Below are 18,367 nucleotides of genomic sequence, written 5' to 3'. Positions count from 1 at the left end.
AAGCAATAGAAACCTGACTGAGACAGTGTTGCCATTATTTCCCCCCCACCCCCCCTGACCGGGTTTCTCTGTGTAGCTTTGCACCTTTCCTGGAACTTGCTTTGTAGACCATGCTGCCATTATCCTTTTAGAAAGCTCCCCATTGCCTCTCTTTCAGACAATATAATTTCTAACTATTCCAAAGGAGTCCTTGTCACTGCTTGTGTGTACTCGGTAGAAGTTGCCTTACTAGCCGATTAGCTTGCTTCTAATTTCTCTGCACTTTACATTATTTTGCAAAACTAAATTGAATGTAAGACACTTAGTTTGGCCTGCTATAGAAAACTACAATAGATGGTGTGGTTTAGACAACAAATGTTTCTTACAGGTCTAGAGAGTGGGAAGTCTATGAGTAAGGTGACAGCAGGCTCCATATCTGGGGAGGGGCTCATTTCCTTATTTTGAGGTGGGTGATGTTTCTTACTATTTTTGTATGATGGCAATCCAGTGGTAAAGAAACAATGTGATCTCTGTTGTTTCTATTTGTAAGGGCACCAATTCTATCATGAGGGCTGTACCTTATTTATAGGAAGCTCCCAAAGGCCTCACCTCCCAGTACATCATGTTTCAACATATGAACACATTCATAGAGGAGTTGTTAGCACCTGCTAGGCTATAGCAGACAGCACTAAACTAGCAATATTTTGTGTCATTATTTTATTTGTCCTTAACCAAAAAAGAAAAACTGCTGAGTTGGACTATAATACATTGTGTTAATTCCTAAAAAAATTTAGACTTATTTAAAAGTTTCTTTGAACCAATTTTGACTTGCAGTCTTACATCTCACTTTGTATATGTAATAAGCAAAATAGAAATGAAGTGAATTGGTTAAGAAATTCTTCACTTAACTTTAGCTGAAAGGCCAAGAAAAGCAATGGTAAAGGAATTTGGAAAACATCTTCATATGAAAAAGTCATTTTGGGCTGGGAAGATGGCTCCATTGGTAAAGTGCCTGCTGTACAAGCATGAGGACCTACCCGCTTGACTCCCCAGAACGCACAAAAGAAGCTGGACATGGAAGTTGCATACCTGTGTCCCCAGCTTGGGAAGTTCCCTGGGGCTTGCTGGCCAGCCAGTCTAGCCCAGTCAGTGAAGAGTCCAAGGTTCAGTGAGAGACACTGTAAATAAGACTGAAAGTGAGAATACACCCATTATACACTTGAACAGAACCCTGATCTTGAGGATGAACTTTAATAGTGTTTACAATCTTTTAAACTGTAAGTTTTTTTAAATTATCTGGTTCAATATGTTAAATTGTGAAATGAAACTTTAAAGATGGGTTGAGGAAAGCAAATGTGATTAGCACAGCTTTGCCCTTGTCAAGGCCTCTAAAATGTGGATTATTTAGGTGTGACTATAGGGACTTCTTCAAAGTGTCTAGCATTCTTATGATGACTTTATCTTCTTTTCTATCATTGTGTATTCCAGATGTTGTGATAAGTTTGAAAACAAGCAAAATGTGTGAGAAAAGGTAACAGAAGCAGTGAGAATCTATTTTGAGAAGAATGGGGGATTTTATAATCTGTATTATGAATTCTATTAGGCTGGATAAAAATGTATCAAATCCAAATTACTAAGAGGTTTAAGTTAGATGGAATTGAAACTACCACCAAGTAATAATGACATTTCTTAGTGTTAATTTATCTTCTTGGTATTATCCACTGTGGGCCTGAAGTTCCTAAGAAAATCAAAAAACTTTATCTACCAGTTAAAAGTAATCTTTTAATCCCCTTCTGTTTTGTAATAGGCATCGTAGAGGATTTTCACAAGCTCTCCAGTCACATCCTGCTGCAGATGTAGAGTGCTCTCTGCTCTGGCAGTGGGCTGCTTGTAAGATAGGCAGGGTCCAGGGCAGCCAACTGACATTACTGACTTTCTGCTATCTTTCATGTCCTCCCCTGCTCTGCTTGCATTATTAATATTGTTTAGTTTTGTTCATTATTTCTGTTTGTTAATATTTTTAAGTGACTCCATTTTGTGAGGAATGGTTTATTCTAATTTGATCTATAATCCTGTTAAACTCACTGGTGAAATACAGCTCCAGTACACTGCAGTGTGGCAAAGGTAAGTGACAGAAGGATTGTGTCTGAGCACTTAGTTATGTTACTTCCAACATGGTTGGTGAGTGACCTCATAACTCATTCAGGATATAGGATTCAAGTATTGGTTGGTGTTTAATATTAATACAAGCCCATTTTTTTCTTTAAAAAATTTACCTAAATTTTTATTATACACACACACACACACACACACACACACACACACACACACACACACGTTCTATCTCATCTCTGTCAGTGCAGCACATTCATGAAGTGCCTGCAGAGGCTGGAAAAGGACCTTGGACCCTCTAGACCTAGGGTTACAGATGGTTGTGAGCCACCATGTGGGTGCTGGGAACTTAACCCGGGTCCTCTGCAAGAACAACTAGTGCTCAACCACTGAGCAGTCTCTCCAAAAGCTCTCGCCAAGGACACAAGTTCTGATCCTAGCACACACATGATGACTTACAATCATCTATAGCTCTAATTCCAGGGAATCTGGTGCCTTCTTAAGATCTATGAAGGCATCAGACATGCACATGGTGCACAAACATATATACAAAACATTCATACACATGAAATAGTCATAGAAATCCCTTGAATCACCATGATATTCTTATTCCTTCTAGAATTGTATCCCAATGCTTTTCCTTCAGTTCAGTTAGCCATAATGTCTCCTAGTTCCTGCCTTAGACCTAAAATTTTCTGTATTCATCTTTATATTTGATTTCTAGGTTAGCAGTCCCTCATCTAGTAGACAGCATTGTAGTCTCTATTCCCTTGTTTACAACTTGTTGTGAGGGCTTATGAAAGGTGGCTGATAACATTTGGAACTTACAACTGGAAGAATATCTTGGCAAAAATAAGTTAATATCTTCTAGTTTTGATGGTCAAATTGATGCCACAATATTGCTAAATCTTGTATCACAACAAGATAAAAAACATGTCCAGTATTTATATACGTTCTTCATGGAGCCAATGTAAAAGTTTCAAAATACATTTTTTGTATTAAACATGCACATCATTGTCAATATTGGGAGGCATGTTACTTGAAAACTTCAAGAGACTTGTATAACCCAGTTAGAAATAGTAAAAACCAAAGAAAATAGACTAATGTGTACTGAATGGAATAAAAGCTTGTCTTCAAAATGAAGTCATTATTGAAAAAGGAAGGAATTGTTTTGGAAAAAAAAGCATATTGTAGTTTATGTTATGAATTATATCAGCCATGATAAAATGTATCAAATTTAAAATACAAAGAGATTTAAGTTAGACTAAGCAAGGAGGAATGGTTGTATCAGATGTTGGAACAAACCAAAATACTTTGTTGGCACAAGAGAAGAAGTAAAATGTACTGTACACAAATTGATTCTTGTGCATATATAAAAATAAAATCCATCTGATTAATGATAAAATAATGCACAATTAAATGAATGCTGTTGGAATAATTGGCTATAGAGGTAAAAGTAAAGTCCTTTATTTCAATGTTTGTGAGCATACAAAACATTCCAGATGGATTATATACCTAAATGTGAGAAACAGCAATTGAGAGAAATATATGGAAGATTTTAGTTAAAATTTTGGTGGTAAATAAGTAATGAGAATAAATTCAAATTCTATAAAATTTTAACTTTCTTGTGATAAAAATATAAAGTTAAAAATATGGCAACTATATAAAGGTATTTCCAACATATATCCATAATACATCATGAGCTCTACCAAATCTCTGTAAAGAAAACAATAAAACCTGAGTATAGAGTCTGGGCAGTGGTGGCGGTGGCAGTGCACGCCTTTAATCCCAGCTCTCGGGAGGCAGATGCAGGCGGATCTCTTTGAGTTCGAGGCCAGCCTAGGCTACCAAGTGAGTTCCAGGAAAGGCACAAAACTACACAGAAACCCTGTCTTGAAAAACAAAAACAAACAAAAAAACCAACCAACTAACCAACCAACCAAACAAACAAACAAAAACCTGAGTATAGAATAGGAGCAATGTTTTACAATAAAAGGAAACACAAGTAGTCAATAAAATCTAATTAGTGGTCAGGGAAGTGTAAATTAAAACTAAAGCAAGATAACTCTGTTAATTAGATTTGAAAAAAGTCATTGTTAATATCTGTTGTTGATACACAGATGAGGAAATTGGTACTTATAAACTGTTACTGGAAATTGAAAATTAGAAGAGCTTTCCAGAGTTGTCTCCTTAAAAATGGGCATACCTTCTAATGTAGCATTTCTGGTGTGTGTGTGTGTGTATGATTTAATACATGAATTGACAAATATGCAATGATATTTGTTATAGTATTACTTATTCTAGCCAAAAACAAACAAACCCCCCTAAACCCAGAGGCCTTTTAACTAAATTTGTCAGTCATACTGTGTATGCTGCATTGGTTTAATGTTATGCTGTATAAAGCTCATAGGAGTGAAATGATTTGATATACTGCCCTCAGAAAGTACCTATGAGACAAAGAAATATAATCACAAAAAGATTCTATGTCTATATTAGAAACATGATTATGCAGATAATGCAGTATGTGAGGTTAGTTTATATGAAGGATATAAGTAAAGTAAGAAAGACTTTATCAATAATTAGGAAAATTAAACATTTGATCATATTTGGAAGATGCAGTTGTTAATAAAAGCTCATTTAAATAATTAAAGCCATGAAAGACATAAAAATATCAAGTTAGTCTAGAAACTGTTACTTCAGAAAGCATAGTTGACAAACTTCATTATGTCACAAAGGAAAACTCACTTCTTTTCTTTAGAACCAGGTGAGTATTCCTTCCAGTATGTATTTGGTCAGTTCTGACCCATTATTGTGATTATGACAGTCAAAAATGCAACAACTAATATATTCAACAAACTAAAACAAAATAAGGAGAACAAACAAAAATCTAGTATTAAGGCAAAGTTCATAAGGTAGAAGACAGTTTGGATGCAATTAGAAGGGTAATAAGGCCCTTTCTGCTGTATTAGCCATTTAATTAGAGCTGAATCACTTTAATAGAGCCAAGTTTGAGCCAAGCTATAATTTTCTCTTTCAAGACATATAAACTCAAATATTAAGAATAATTTAAAAACAAAGTGGAGAATTCAGTGCCTATAAAAGTTTCAAGTTGTGATGTAATTAAAGTTTTATTTATTGTTTAAATATTTATTTATTATCTATTGTTTATTTATTTATTTACCACAAATGTGGTATCCCCCTTTTGATTACTTTACATTTGTCAAATTACATTGCAAGAAACTGCAAATGTAAAAGGGTTGATTTGGGGTTTTTATAATTGCAGTATGGTAGTCATGATTTCTAATAGCCCAGAATCAGTGTTCTAAGGAGGCAATGAAAGTGAGATATTCAGTGGTCAATGTAAAATTTAGAAAAGAGAGTTATTAAATAACATCAACAAATATTGACAATAATTTCTTGTATCTTATTGGATCATAATTTGATAAAACAATTAGCAGAACCAAGAGAAATTACAGAAAATATACAAACACTTACAAACTAAGCAATACTTCTTTAAATCATGAGTCACTAAAGAAGCCATAGGAAAAATAAAAATTCTTAGAATCAAATGAAAATGAAAAATCCAGATTTGGGTTAAAGGAAATAGCTATAAAAGGGAAGTATGTAGAGATGAGTATCTATATGGAGAAAAAAATGAGAGATATTAAATTATCTATACATCTGAAGAACTGAGAAACAATAAGAATCAGAGCAGATATAAAATGATGATTAAACAAAGATAAAAAGATTCACTGAAGTAAAGAATTGCTTCTTTGGAAAGATAAGCATGATATTCAAGCCCTTAGCCAAGCTAGCCAAAAGAAAGAGAACATTCAAACCAATACAATTAGAGATAAAAAGAGCATATTATAGTGTATACCTCTGAAACCAAGAGGATAATCAGGAGATAGTTTAAAAATTTATACTAAAAAATGGAAGAAATAAATAAAATTCTAGACACATGTAACTTGAGCCAAAATTGAACCAAGAATATATAAAAATTTAAATAGATACAAACAGTAACAATGAAGCAGTAACAGTGTTTTAACAAAAACTAGCCAAAGCCTGAATTGAGTCACTGTTGAATGCTTTCATACCTATAAACAAATAACACCAGTGCTCATCAGTGTGTTCCATAAAATAGTAAGTGAAAGAATACCTTTATATTTACTTAACAAAGATACCACACAATAGAAAACTACAGATAATTATTCTTATATTTTTGGTTGTGAGCCTAGCCTTTAATGGCTGAACTATCTCTCCAGCCCGATAATTATTCTTGATAAACATAAAAGTAAAAATCCTCAAAATCTTTACAAGCCAAATTCAATTTGCATTCTTACATTTTTAACATGAAATCAACTTTAGTATGTGCACAGTAGAGCACATTAGCAGAATAGAAACCATATGTTTTATTTCAATAGGGGCAGCAAAAAAGCCTGTAACAAATTTTAATGTCTCTTCCTGATAGAAAAGCCCTGAAGAAATGATTAATAGAAATAAAAGGACTATATCTAAATATAAGAAAAGTTATTTACAACAAATATATAACCAGCATTATACTGAATGCAGATAACCGAAAACTTCTCTTAAAATCAGGAATAAGACAAAAGTATCCATTCTCAATATAGTATTTGAAATCTTAGCCATAGCAATAACACAAGGAAAAGAAATAAGAGGGATACAAAGGAAAGAAGTCAAATTATATTTGCAGACAACCTGATCTCATACATAAAAGACCCTAGAGTACTACAAAAAAAAACAAAAACAAAAGCAAACAAAAAAAAAAACTTTGTAGATCCAATATACATTTTCATCAGAGTAGCAGGACACAAAGTCACACAAAATCAGGAACTTTCCTATGTACATTTGTTTTTCTGAAAAAAGAAAACAATCCCATTAACAGTAATCACAATAAACAACAAAGTAAGCAGTCAATATCTGAGGGAAAAAATAGAAGATAGTAGAAGATGAAAAAGGCATCCCATGTTCATGGATTAGCAGAGTTAGCCTTGAGAAAATGGCCATATTATTAAAAGTGATCTACAGATTCAATATAACCTACTTTAAAACTCTAATGACATTCTTCACAAAACTAGGAAAAAAATAATATGGAAAAACAAAAGACCCCGAAGAGCTAAAGCTACCATTGAGGCATCACAGTGCTCGATAACAAATTTTAATACAGTGAAATAGTAATAGAAACAGTATAATACTGGCAGTAAAACCAAGCCTGTGGCTCAGTAAAACAGAGGATCCAGAAACAAGCCTATGTAGCCACCTCCATCTAATCTTCTATTAAGAGGCAGAAAACTTAGGTTGGAAAAGAAACAGACTCAGTATTGGTTCTGGGAAAACTGGAAATCCATGGGTAAAAGAGAGAAATAGATCGCCATTGTCTCACCTGCACAAAAATCAATTAAAAATTGACCAATGATTTAAATGTAAGTTCTGGAACTTTGAAATTAAAGGAGAGAATAGGGAGACCAGTTTAAGATCTAGGCATAGAACTTCCTGAATAAGGCTCCAACAGCTCAGCAAAGAATAACAAGAATTTTAATTGCTTCAGGTAAATATAAATTAAAAATCTATTGAGAATCCATTTCATCCAATCAGAATGGCTATTATAAAGAAAAGCAGACAACACATGCTGGTGAGAAGTGAGTGAAAAGGAATACTGTACCTTCTTGGTGGCACTATAAAGTAATACAGCATCCAAGTCAGCATGCAGATTCCTCTACAAATTAAAGATACAGGTATCACTTGATCCAATTATACAGTTTTGGATGTGCATCCAAAGGAGTACAGCCAAGTTTCTATAGAAATTCCTGCATACATGTGTCTGTCATAATACTACTTACAGTAGTCAAGTTATGGGATAGACCTGGGTGGGACAGAGATAGCCTGCTGAATTGGCATTAGTTGCAAAATAAAAGGAAAAACTGTGAAATGGAGAAGGGAGGATGGGAGTATAGAGTTTGTATGACAATAACCAACATTCTGAGAAAGAAATTGGAGAAACAATCCCATTACTCCATTTTCTTTTACCTCAAGAAAAAAAACATTTTCTTTGAATAAATCCAATGAAGGAATTGAAAAACCTCCACAATGAAAACCTAGAACATAGCTGGGCAGTGGTGGCACACGACTTTAATCCCAGCACTTGGGAGGCAGAGGCAGGCGAATCTCTGTGAGTTTGAGGCCAGCCTGGTCTACAGAGTGAGATCCAGGAAAGGCACAAAGCTACACAGAGAAACACTGTCTCAACACCAACCTCCCCACCCCCCCCCCCCCCACCCCAAAAAAAAAAAAAAAGAAAAAGAAAATCTGGAAGGCTGAGGAAAGTAAATGAAGCAGAGATAAGATCGAAAAGACTTCACATGGTCCAGGATTGGAGGAATTAGCATTGTGGAAATGCCCTTACCAAGAGCAATCCACATAATCCTCATCCGAATCTTAATGCTATTCTTCACAGCAGTAGAAAATAAAATATTAATTCATACAGAAGCACAAAGGACCCCAGATACTACAAGGAATCCTGAGAAAACAAGATTGATGCAGGTGTCACTGTAACCAATTTCAAGGTACAGAGCCATATCAATAAAGGCATCCCAGTATAGACAAACACACACAAAACTGGATATGTCAATCAGTGAAATAAAAGACCCAGATATAAATCCACATATCTGCAGTTACTTGATTTTTTTTATAATGATACCAAAAAATATACATTAGAGAACGGACAGCATCTTTAGCAAATGGTGTGGGAAAAGTAAATATTCACATATAGAAAGATAAAACTAGATCTTTGTACAAAAAATCAATTTCAAATGAATGAAATATTTTAACGTAAGACCTGAAACTCTGAAACCATTAGAAGAAGAAACGAATTATTTCAAGACATAGGCAGTGGAAATAACTTCCTGATGAATGGAATCAAGTAATCAAGACCTGCTGAAGAGCTATAGAAAGAATAAACAGAGTTTACCAATTGCCTAGAGAATGGGGGAAAATCTGTGCTAACTGTACATGTGATGTGATTAATATCTAGAATGTACAAATAGTTAAAAAACTCAGAATTCAAACAGGTCAGTAAATGGCTAAGTGAACAGGTAGTGCTCAGATAATGAGATACAAATTTGTTTAATAAACACATGTTAAAAGTTCAACCTCTTTCTCTATCACAGAAATGCAAATTAAAATTGCATTGAGAGTCTATCTCACCCCAGCCAGAATATCAGTAATTAAGAAACAACAAATTCTGGTGAGGATGTGGACCAAAGTGGACTCTCCACTGCCTGTGGGAGTGTAAACTAGTACAGCCATTATGGAAATTGGTAGAGAGGTTCTAAAAGAGAAGATTGTCTTCCATGTGACCTAATTATACCATTCTTGGATATTTCCCCAAAGAACTCCAAAACAACGCATCAGAGATACTCGCACAGTACTATTTATTGCAGCAGCGGTTACAATAGTTCAGATGGACCAACCTAGATTTCCAGCAACATAGAGACAACAGGGGAATAGAGAAGAAATATCTGATGTGTTTGTACAATGGAATTTTGTCACCCATAAAGAAGTGTGAAGTTAGATCATTTTAGGGAAGTGTATGTAACTGGAGATAATCATATCAAGTGAATTAAGGCAGTCTCAGAAAAATAAATGTTTTTGAGAATCATGGTTCCTAGGTTTTCTGTAGATAGGGAAAATTATAAATGTATATATGACATAAATATAAAAGTGAAACTAGACTGTCAGGAGATAAATGGAACTAACAGGAGAGAGTATGGGTGAAAAAGGAAGGCCATGGTAGAAGGTTATGAGGGAGCATGCTCAACATAAAGTATCTACTTGTATGAAAATGATCTTAAATAACCAACATTATACCATATACAATGGAAAGTTTAAAACATTCATAGGAAATTTAAAAATGAAAATGCAGTTAATAAAAAAGTGTTAAAATTTTAAAACATAGTAATTAATGGCTAATGCATATATTGACTATTTCAAATGCAATTTGTAGGGGCTCAAGTAAGGAACATGATGAATAAATAAGTTAAGTGTATGATTAACTTGTGAAGTAAAAGGCCTATTTGAATGATGCTAGTATTTGGATAGTACTGTTGTACTGATTAATCACTCTTGTATACCAAAATATTCTTGCACTTATTTATTTAGTTACATAGTGTGTGTGCATGTATGTGTATATGTGTTCACATGCATTTATTGTGGCATGCACGTGGAGATCAGAGAAAAACTTATGCAAGTCTGTTTTCTTTTTCCACCATGTGAGTTCTGGGATCAGATTCAGTTCACCAGTCTTGGCAGCAGGTCCCTTTATCCACTGAGCCGTTTTGCCAGCTCCCACATCTCTTTCTGTTTTATCAAAGTAAAGAGATTGGAAAATACATTGTCAATATTTAATTTCATCTGTAGTTACATTATTAGTATATCCTTCTGTATTGTTACTGATGCTGAATTTGGGGAGTTTTAATATACAACTCTATTCATACATGTAAACGTCTCATTATAAAGCTCTGAAAAGGTGCTTTGTTAGCGAGATAAGGGGCAGAACTTCCTAAGGAAAAGGTTGCTCATCTAACTTTTAAATCATTACAGTTTTCATGAGGTGAAACATTTGCTGTATTTGGTTTTCCTGATTTTTAGAAAAAGAACAGGACAATGCATGATGCTGTCTGTGGTGTTGTGTACTCTAGAGCAGTGCATCTAAGGATAAAACCACAGAATTAAGAGCCCAGATGTCTGCATTTAAACCTCAGCTCTACAGAGTACTGTGTCTGGGACTTAAACAAGCTTTTCGTAGCTCCAGTTTCCTTGGCAGAATGGGTATAATGTGAGCTGTGTGCATAAGGCAGTTGGGACCTGACATCTGGCATCTCTGTGTGTGTTTTGCTCATCCTAGCACCCAGGAAGCTTGGGCAAAATTGTGGAGAGTTTGAGGACAGCCTGGGCCACAGCATAGGATTGTTTCAAAAAGGAAAGCAATGCCTTGTGTATAGTGAGTGTCAGTAATAGACAGTGCTGAACTAGACCCTCATCTTAAGGTGGATTTGTCCTGTTTTTAATTTCAGAGCACTTGTTGTTAGCATAATTTACATGTCTGCTGTTATTGTTGTGGGTCAGCAGAACATATGCCAGACACACAGGAGTAGGCAGAAAATAGAAAAGAACTTTTTCTTCTGATTTAAATTTATCTCTTACTCTGGAATATGTATTTTTTTTATTTTCCAGATTCGTTTAACTTCTGAGGAAAACAAAACAAAATAAAAAAAACAAGCTAGCTGAGTGGTCAGTAGCAGCTCAATGGACCAGGCCCTGGAAAGCAGTGAGTTTGTGAACAGAATGTGGGTCCAGTGTGAGAATGAAAGCTGCTTGAAATGGAGGATGCTGTCTGCTGAGGCTGCAGCCAGGGTGGAGCACAGTGAACCCTGGTACTGCTTCATGAACACTGACTCCAGCTACAACAGCTGCTCAGTTTCTGAGGAGGATTTTCCTGCAGAGTCTCAGTTCCTGGAAAGCGGATATAAGATCGTCTATTCACAGCTTCCTCTTGGAAGCCTGGTGTTGGTAAAATTGCAAAACTGGCCAAGGTAAAGGATTTAGCTAGTGTTTATTACTTATAAATTGACCACTACTTAACTACTGGTTTCTTTAATTCTTTATTATGTTACTTATTTTCATGTGTCTTTGTGGGTCTGTATGCATGAGTGAGTGAGTGAGTGAGTGAGTAAGTGTGTGTGTGTGTGTGTGTGTGTGTGTGTGTGTGTGTGTATGTGTGTGTGTCCCAGTAGATCAAATTCCAAGAGACTCACACTTGTTAGGCTAACATTACTGCTGAGCTATACAATCAGCCCTGTGTTTTGCATTTGGTGTGGATTTGCCTGTTTCTAACTTTTCACCCAGAATTACTCATAGTTTACCAAATAGACTTCCATTTTTAGAGTGCCTTGGGTTCACAAAAATTGGGTGTAAGTACAGTTTCCATATACCTTCTGTCTACTGAGAATTCAGTCTCTCTCCCAGTTACACCCCACACTATGTGACTTGTTGTAATTAGTGAACCTACTTTGACACATCCTAGTTATCTCCAGAGTTCTTAGTGTACCTGAGGGTTCTCTCCAGGTTTACACTCTGTTTGACAGGTGTAATCTCCAGAGTCAGTTCTTCCTCCACCATATGGGTCCTGGGGATAGAGTTCATGTCATCAGTCTTGTTGGCAAGTGCCTGTGCCTGCTGAGCTGTCCCAGTGGTCCTTAATTGCCAGTCTCTGATGCTATCTTTGTCATCTGAGTGGGTTCATTCCTCCGCTTCCTTAAGTAAGAGTTAAGTAACTGAATTCATCTCTCATTTTTTCGTCTTAAAGCTACAAAATCTCTTCCAAGAACTGTGATAAACATTGTATTCTATTAATCTTAAAATAGTTGCCAATATTTCATTGAAACTGGTTATTTGTAAGTGCTTTTCTAAATGACAAACATTTTGAGGATATTAATTATTCCATAAATGCTTAAAATAGTTTTCATTAAATTTTTGTAGATTTATTATATTTCATAATTTTGTATTGTGGGTTGAATTTTTTCAAATATACACTATGTGTTTTCAGTATACAAGACTTAGAATTCAGTTAAACTTTCTCAATTTAAAGGCAGTTACACTGTCCCATCATATGGCTTTGGGTTTTTACTTCATGATTCTATAACTTAGGTAATCCTTTCTGTCTTTGGTATTTCTTTTTCTTGAACTTTTTTCATCTTTTTAGCCCTTTAAAAATATAAATATTTTTCCTCTACATATTTTATTTTTCTGAAGGTATAGTTGTTTTTTATTCCTTCCAATTTATCATTCATTTTTGAAGTTTTAAAAAGGTTTTCATTTTAAGCTTTTTCAAATCCTTAATCACTCATTTTAAATATTTTTCTAATTCACACATGTACATTGTATATACATTATTTTCTTTAATTCTGTTAGGGCAACTTGAAATCTTGATTACAATCTTATTCTCTCAAAACCATTCATTCCCCTGTGGCAAGCTTTCATCTTTTGGTACTTTTGTCTCAGACTATTTTTACCATACTAACTTAGTATTAGTTTTTTCTGTAATCCTGTGGGAGTGGAGGAGGCTGGGGAAGTAAGTGATTTGCTGGGTGGTCTGACTGACCTGGACTCAGTACTCCGCTCCACCTAGCAGCAAGCCTCAGGCCTGGAGGCCAAGCAGGCCCAGCTAACAGAGGTGTTTGTGCCTCACCACAGAGGGAGAGACCCCCAAACACTGCTCTCCACAGTTGCTGCTCCTTGCTGCCTAACAAGTCTCCTAGGGTACTTCTGGCAGACATCCCCCACCCAGACCTGGGGCATGGCGTCCCTACTACTCCCAGACAAGGGATCTCTTCTCCAATGGTTCCTGGCTGTTGGACTCCAGGATGTGACAAGGATTTACTCTGCCAGGCCGCTGGAGAGCAGAGGGGAACACGAGGACTGGTTCCTACTGTTGTGTGTGCTGGTTTGTCTGCCATGTTTTCCAGCCCTTCTGTCACCTCTGAGGGAATTATCAGTGTCCCTTTTCTCTGTTAGCCCCGTTCTGCGCTCCCTGGAGTCCCATAGGAGAAGACTAGTCTGGCAACCAAACAAGTTCCTCTGCTCTTATTGATCCTGTCACCTTTGACTTGACATTTTCCCCAGCAGTTCCTTGTCTGTTGGTTTTATCAGAGTTGATGATATTCTTGGAAATGATCCCTGTTAGGTTTTTGTATTCCCAGGGATCCCCAGTGCTCCAGCATGTTCAGACTTGATTGTTGCCCTGCTCCAGTTTAGCCTGTTGCTATCAATTCAGCCTGCTGGACTCGCCCATGAAGCTTGCTACCATTTTGAAGTTCTTATTTCTCCAATTTGTCAGATGAGCTCTGTGTTTTTCCCACCCACTCTTCTTTTCTCTCACAGACACCAATCTTGCTAGGTCTCCTAGGGAGTTGTTACTAATCCTGTTTTGGGGCATATACAGTAGCCAATCACTAAGCTTCATCATGGCTGTTATATGGCAAGTTTAGTGCTGCTGTATTTACTCTACTGCATTTATGAAGAAATTGTACAGGATTCTGAGTGTGTATCACCACAATACTACTACGTTTACTAGTTTTGTAGTTTTGTAAATTTCTCATCACAAAACTCAAGTATATTAACTTATTCTCTTGTTCTCTATGAAGACCATAAGGAATCAACCTTAAAAGAGAGGCTATGACAGGCCTGTTCTGATATGCACATGTGTGTAATAGACCTTCAAGTCAATATGTAGATTTAGGTTCTTACTTTCTCACTATTTTGTGATGATTTATGAACCCTAAACATTCATATGTTGAATGCTGCCATAACTCCTAAAATGTCAAAATGTGACCGTATTTGGATATAAAACTCTTAAAAAAGTGATTAATTACAAATGAGACCCATTAGGGAAATGCTGTAAGACTGGGTGTGGGCATGCACATGGAAAACAGAAAGACTGAAAATACAGTAGAAAGGGAACATCTGCCCGCCTGGGAGAGAGACCAGAAGGAACAAACTGTTCATATTCAGTCTTGGATTACTAGCCTATAAAAGCTGCAGAAAGTAAATTTCTTTTGCTTCTTCCATCAAGCCTGTGATATTTTGTTGTAACAGCTCTAGCAAACTCATACACTTATTGCCTTTACAAATTTGTGGCCTCTGTGCCCTTTTTTTAAAAATGAGGGCTTTTATGGGAATCAAAATGACAACATTGTAAATAGTATTATTCCCTCCTATATTACAATTAACATGAACATTAATTGGCTATAGAAGATCCAATATTTTAGGGGACATGTATTATGAGCATTTACTGAAATTATCACAAAGGGATTTATAGTTCTCCATCTCTAAAGCAAACATTTTGAAAACACAGTTAAAAATGCATTTTGAAGCAATTTCCAAATGGGAAATTTGAAGTTTCAATAACTCGAACTCAAGAAATGAATTTGCTTTATCAATCAATATATCTGAAAAACAGAACATTTCACTGGGAATTAGTAACTAAGGCAAAGAACTTAAAATTTATACAAGAATGTTTTAATCCAGTCCCTAAATTATCTTTAATTTGTGATTACTGTTGTCGACATGCCTGAAAAACAGCTGCATCTCCCCTTCTTCAGAGAGTAGAATGCATTTGACTGTGTATCATTTACGTTCCTCTTTATAAGCTAAGCTGAGCACAAATTTAAATTTTAAATTAAGAAACTGAAATCTACTTGCATTGTTTATTCAATGGCACAAATATATAAAATGATAATCACAAGATAAATTACAATAATAAAATGTAAAAATAGAATTAACCCACAAGAAAAAGTCAAAAATCTGATCTTAATTAAGCAACACTCTAGACCCTAAAGTACAAAGACAGCTGCTACCTGCAGAGGTGCTTACAGCAGAGTACTACTGACTGAGTAGATTTTATTAGCCTATGGCTGTATAGGCAGTTCTTAAGGTTAGAGACTCCATCTTGCCAGCATCTAGAGTATTTGTTGCTCAAATGAATTGATTCAAGAATGTTAAAGAGGAACTGATGCAGGATCTAGAAGTGCTTATTTCATTTTTTTAAAAAATAAAAGCAAACAGTTCTTAGGAGAATAGTACTTGTCTATTGGTCTCATAGTTAGTTTTCTCCCACATTCTGGTACACCACATATTTAGGAACCTGTAAAAGGCACATACAGAGCCTCTTGCTAAATAAAGGGAGTTATTTCTAAGTCATTCTTCTTTTCAGCTGCACCAGTTATTCTACATATACGTAGTCATATTAGCTTCTCTGGTTGCCATAACAAAAAAGCACACATTAACTGGCTTACATAATGCAGATGTGCTTTCCACAGGCTCCAAGTCCTGAGATGAAGGTATCCCATGGACAGTTTCTTTCTCCTTGACTTACAAATGCCTCTTTTTTGCCATGTCCTCACATGCTCTTCCCTCTGCTTGTCTGTGTCCCGATTTCTTCTCATGACGCATGTTGTCTTAGACATAAAGCCTGTCCTAATGAGCTCAGTTTTAACTGAGTTACTTCTTGTTGTTTTGAGACAGGCTCCCATGTTGTTCAACTCACCTTGGACTCTGATCCTCCTCCCCTACCTCCTGAGTGCAAGGAGTACATCCATACTGCACCATGTTCAGCTTTCTTGGTTATTTCTTTAAAGACCCTTTCTCTGAATACAGTAACCTTCTGAGATACTGGAAAATAGGTTCTTAATCTAAATTTGTCAGGATTTGCTCAGCCTTATGATGATGACAGACTTCTAATTTCTCAAAATAAAAATCTATAAATCACACATTTATTTGAACTTTATAACACATTAGGAACCATAGCAAGAACTAGATGCCTTCAGAAAGCTGGCTACTTGGTAGAAGGCAGAGTGAGAACATGAGTTTCTTTTCTTGACTGCTAGTAACTCTCTCACTTTACAGAGCTGCTGATGGCCCAGAGTTGGACAAGTGTACAATTTTCAGTGTTACAGTGCTAGATGTATACAATCTAGATCTTAAGCTGTAAACCTTTGTCAGATTTCTACCATGATTCTTTATCATGAGATCCTCACTTGATTTTCTGTCTTTCCTTCTTGGTTTAATGCCAGAGTGGCGGTCCAGATGTTGGAATGTTAGTAAAATATTTAAAACTTAATTAGAATTGGGCATGCTGGTACACCTGTAATCTTAGCACTCTGGAGAATGAGTCAGGAGGATCATTTGAGGCCAGAGGGGGAAACAAATTAAATGGTGTGTGTGTGTGTGTGTGTGTGTGTGTGTGTGTATGTGTGTGTGTGTGTGTGTGTGTGTGTGTGTGTGTGTATGTGTGTGTGACGCATGGATAAAATATGGATTGGATCCTTAACATAGCATTTCAAGCTAACAATTTACATTTTACCACTTGAATACAAAATAATCATTTGAGTTTCAGAGGTGTAGTTTTATAAGATAGTCAATTCATATAAGGTAGTATATGAAATGTGTAAGAAAATGTCGATTTAATACAAGGATAAGTAGGACACATAGCAGTAATTAGCATGCTTTATCTGAAGACAAAAAGTAGCCTTTCTGAGAGAAACATCTACTTCCTGTTAAATATTGAGCAAATGCAGTACTTGACAATTTCAGTTTTCTTAGTCAGTGCTAAATTTGCTTGTTTGTTTGAGATAGGATCTCACTATGTAGCCAGGCTGGCTTAGAACTAGACATAGACCAGGCTAGCCTCAACCTCACGGAGATCTGCCTACCTCTGCCTTGTGAGTGCTGGGATTAGAGGCCTGTGCCACCATTCTATACCTAACTTTGTTTTCATTTATATTCATAGTCAGGAAATTTCAAGATGATTGTTTCAGCTTCCTTTTGATATAGAATGAATAAATAAAGTAAGTAGGGCAGGTGTGGGTTTTCTCACATCAGCAGGTTTCAGGATTTGCTGTCTAATTTCCTGTTTGGACTCCAGATGGGGTATTGTTTTCAGCCCTTGCTTAGCAGTGTTGTCCTGGCCTTGAACTTCTGGCTGCTGATGCAGAGAAGAAAAATCAGGGTCTAGAGAGATGGCTTAGCAATTAAGAGTGCATAGTGCTTTTGTACCTACACACACACACACACACACACATACACACACACACACACACACACACACACACCTATAGTTAAAAAGCAATGATTAAAAGAAATCAAAATTAGATAGAAAGTAGAAAAATAGAAAGCTATAGATGTGGGAACTGAGTGTCCAAAGGGAAAAATGAGCTCTATAGAGGTTTCTGTCCCAATAAACATTACATTTAAATTTTACTTTATGTGTGGGTGTTTTGTCTCTGTACCACTTGTGTGCCTGGTGCCTGCAGAAGCCAGGAGAGGACACTGGAACCTCTGGAACTGGAGTTCTAACAGATGGTTGTGAGCTGCCATGTGGGTGCTGAGAATTGAACCCAGATCCTCTAGAAGAGCAGACTACAGAGACATCTCTTCAGCTCCTAAACATATCTTTAAAGATCTTTTGAAATAAAATTTTACTTAGAGTTCTGAATATCTTTTTTTTTTTTTTTTAAGCAAAGTAGTGACTTGTCAACTGAGCAAATCGAGGGGAGGAACAGTTTAGAATGCTGGAGCTAAAGTTCTGCTTTTTCTGTCCTCTAAAGTGTTAAAACTGTTGGAGCAGTGAGCTGTTTCTCTGCCTGTCACCTGTTAATCTATCTGTTATCTATTTGCCTATAGTTTCTCTGCCTGTCACCTG

At 36.1% G+C, this 18,367-nt stretch overlaps 1 protein-coding gene across 2 annotated transcripts in view; it reads left to right on the top strand.

Annotated features, from left to right (window-relative positions):
* The window catches only part of Zcwpw2 (zinc finger CW-type and PWWP domain containing 2), a 116,540-nt gene that overhangs the window by 14,510 nt on the left and 83,663 nt on the right, over positions 1-18,367 (top strand). For both annotated transcript variants that reach the window (XM_036193260.1, XM_036193261.1), the window contains exon 2: positions 11,344-11,702. In XM_036193260.1, the coding sequence (XP_036049153.1) occupies positions 11,416-11,702 (287 nt within the window). In that variant the 5' untranslated portion in view covers positions 11,344-11,415. The remainder of the gene's footprint in view (positions 1-11,343; positions 11,703-18,367) is intronic.

Source organism: Onychomys torridus, chromosome 7, assembly GCF_903995425.1.
Source record: "Onychomys torridus chromosome 7, mOncTor1.1, whole genome shotgun sequence".
NCBI classification, from domain to species: domain Eukaryota; kingdom Metazoa; phylum Chordata; class Mammalia; order Rodentia; family Cricetidae; genus Onychomys; species Onychomys torridus.
Note: the sequence above shows the minus strand (reverse complement) of the source record. Positions and strands in the feature narration are given on the sequence as shown.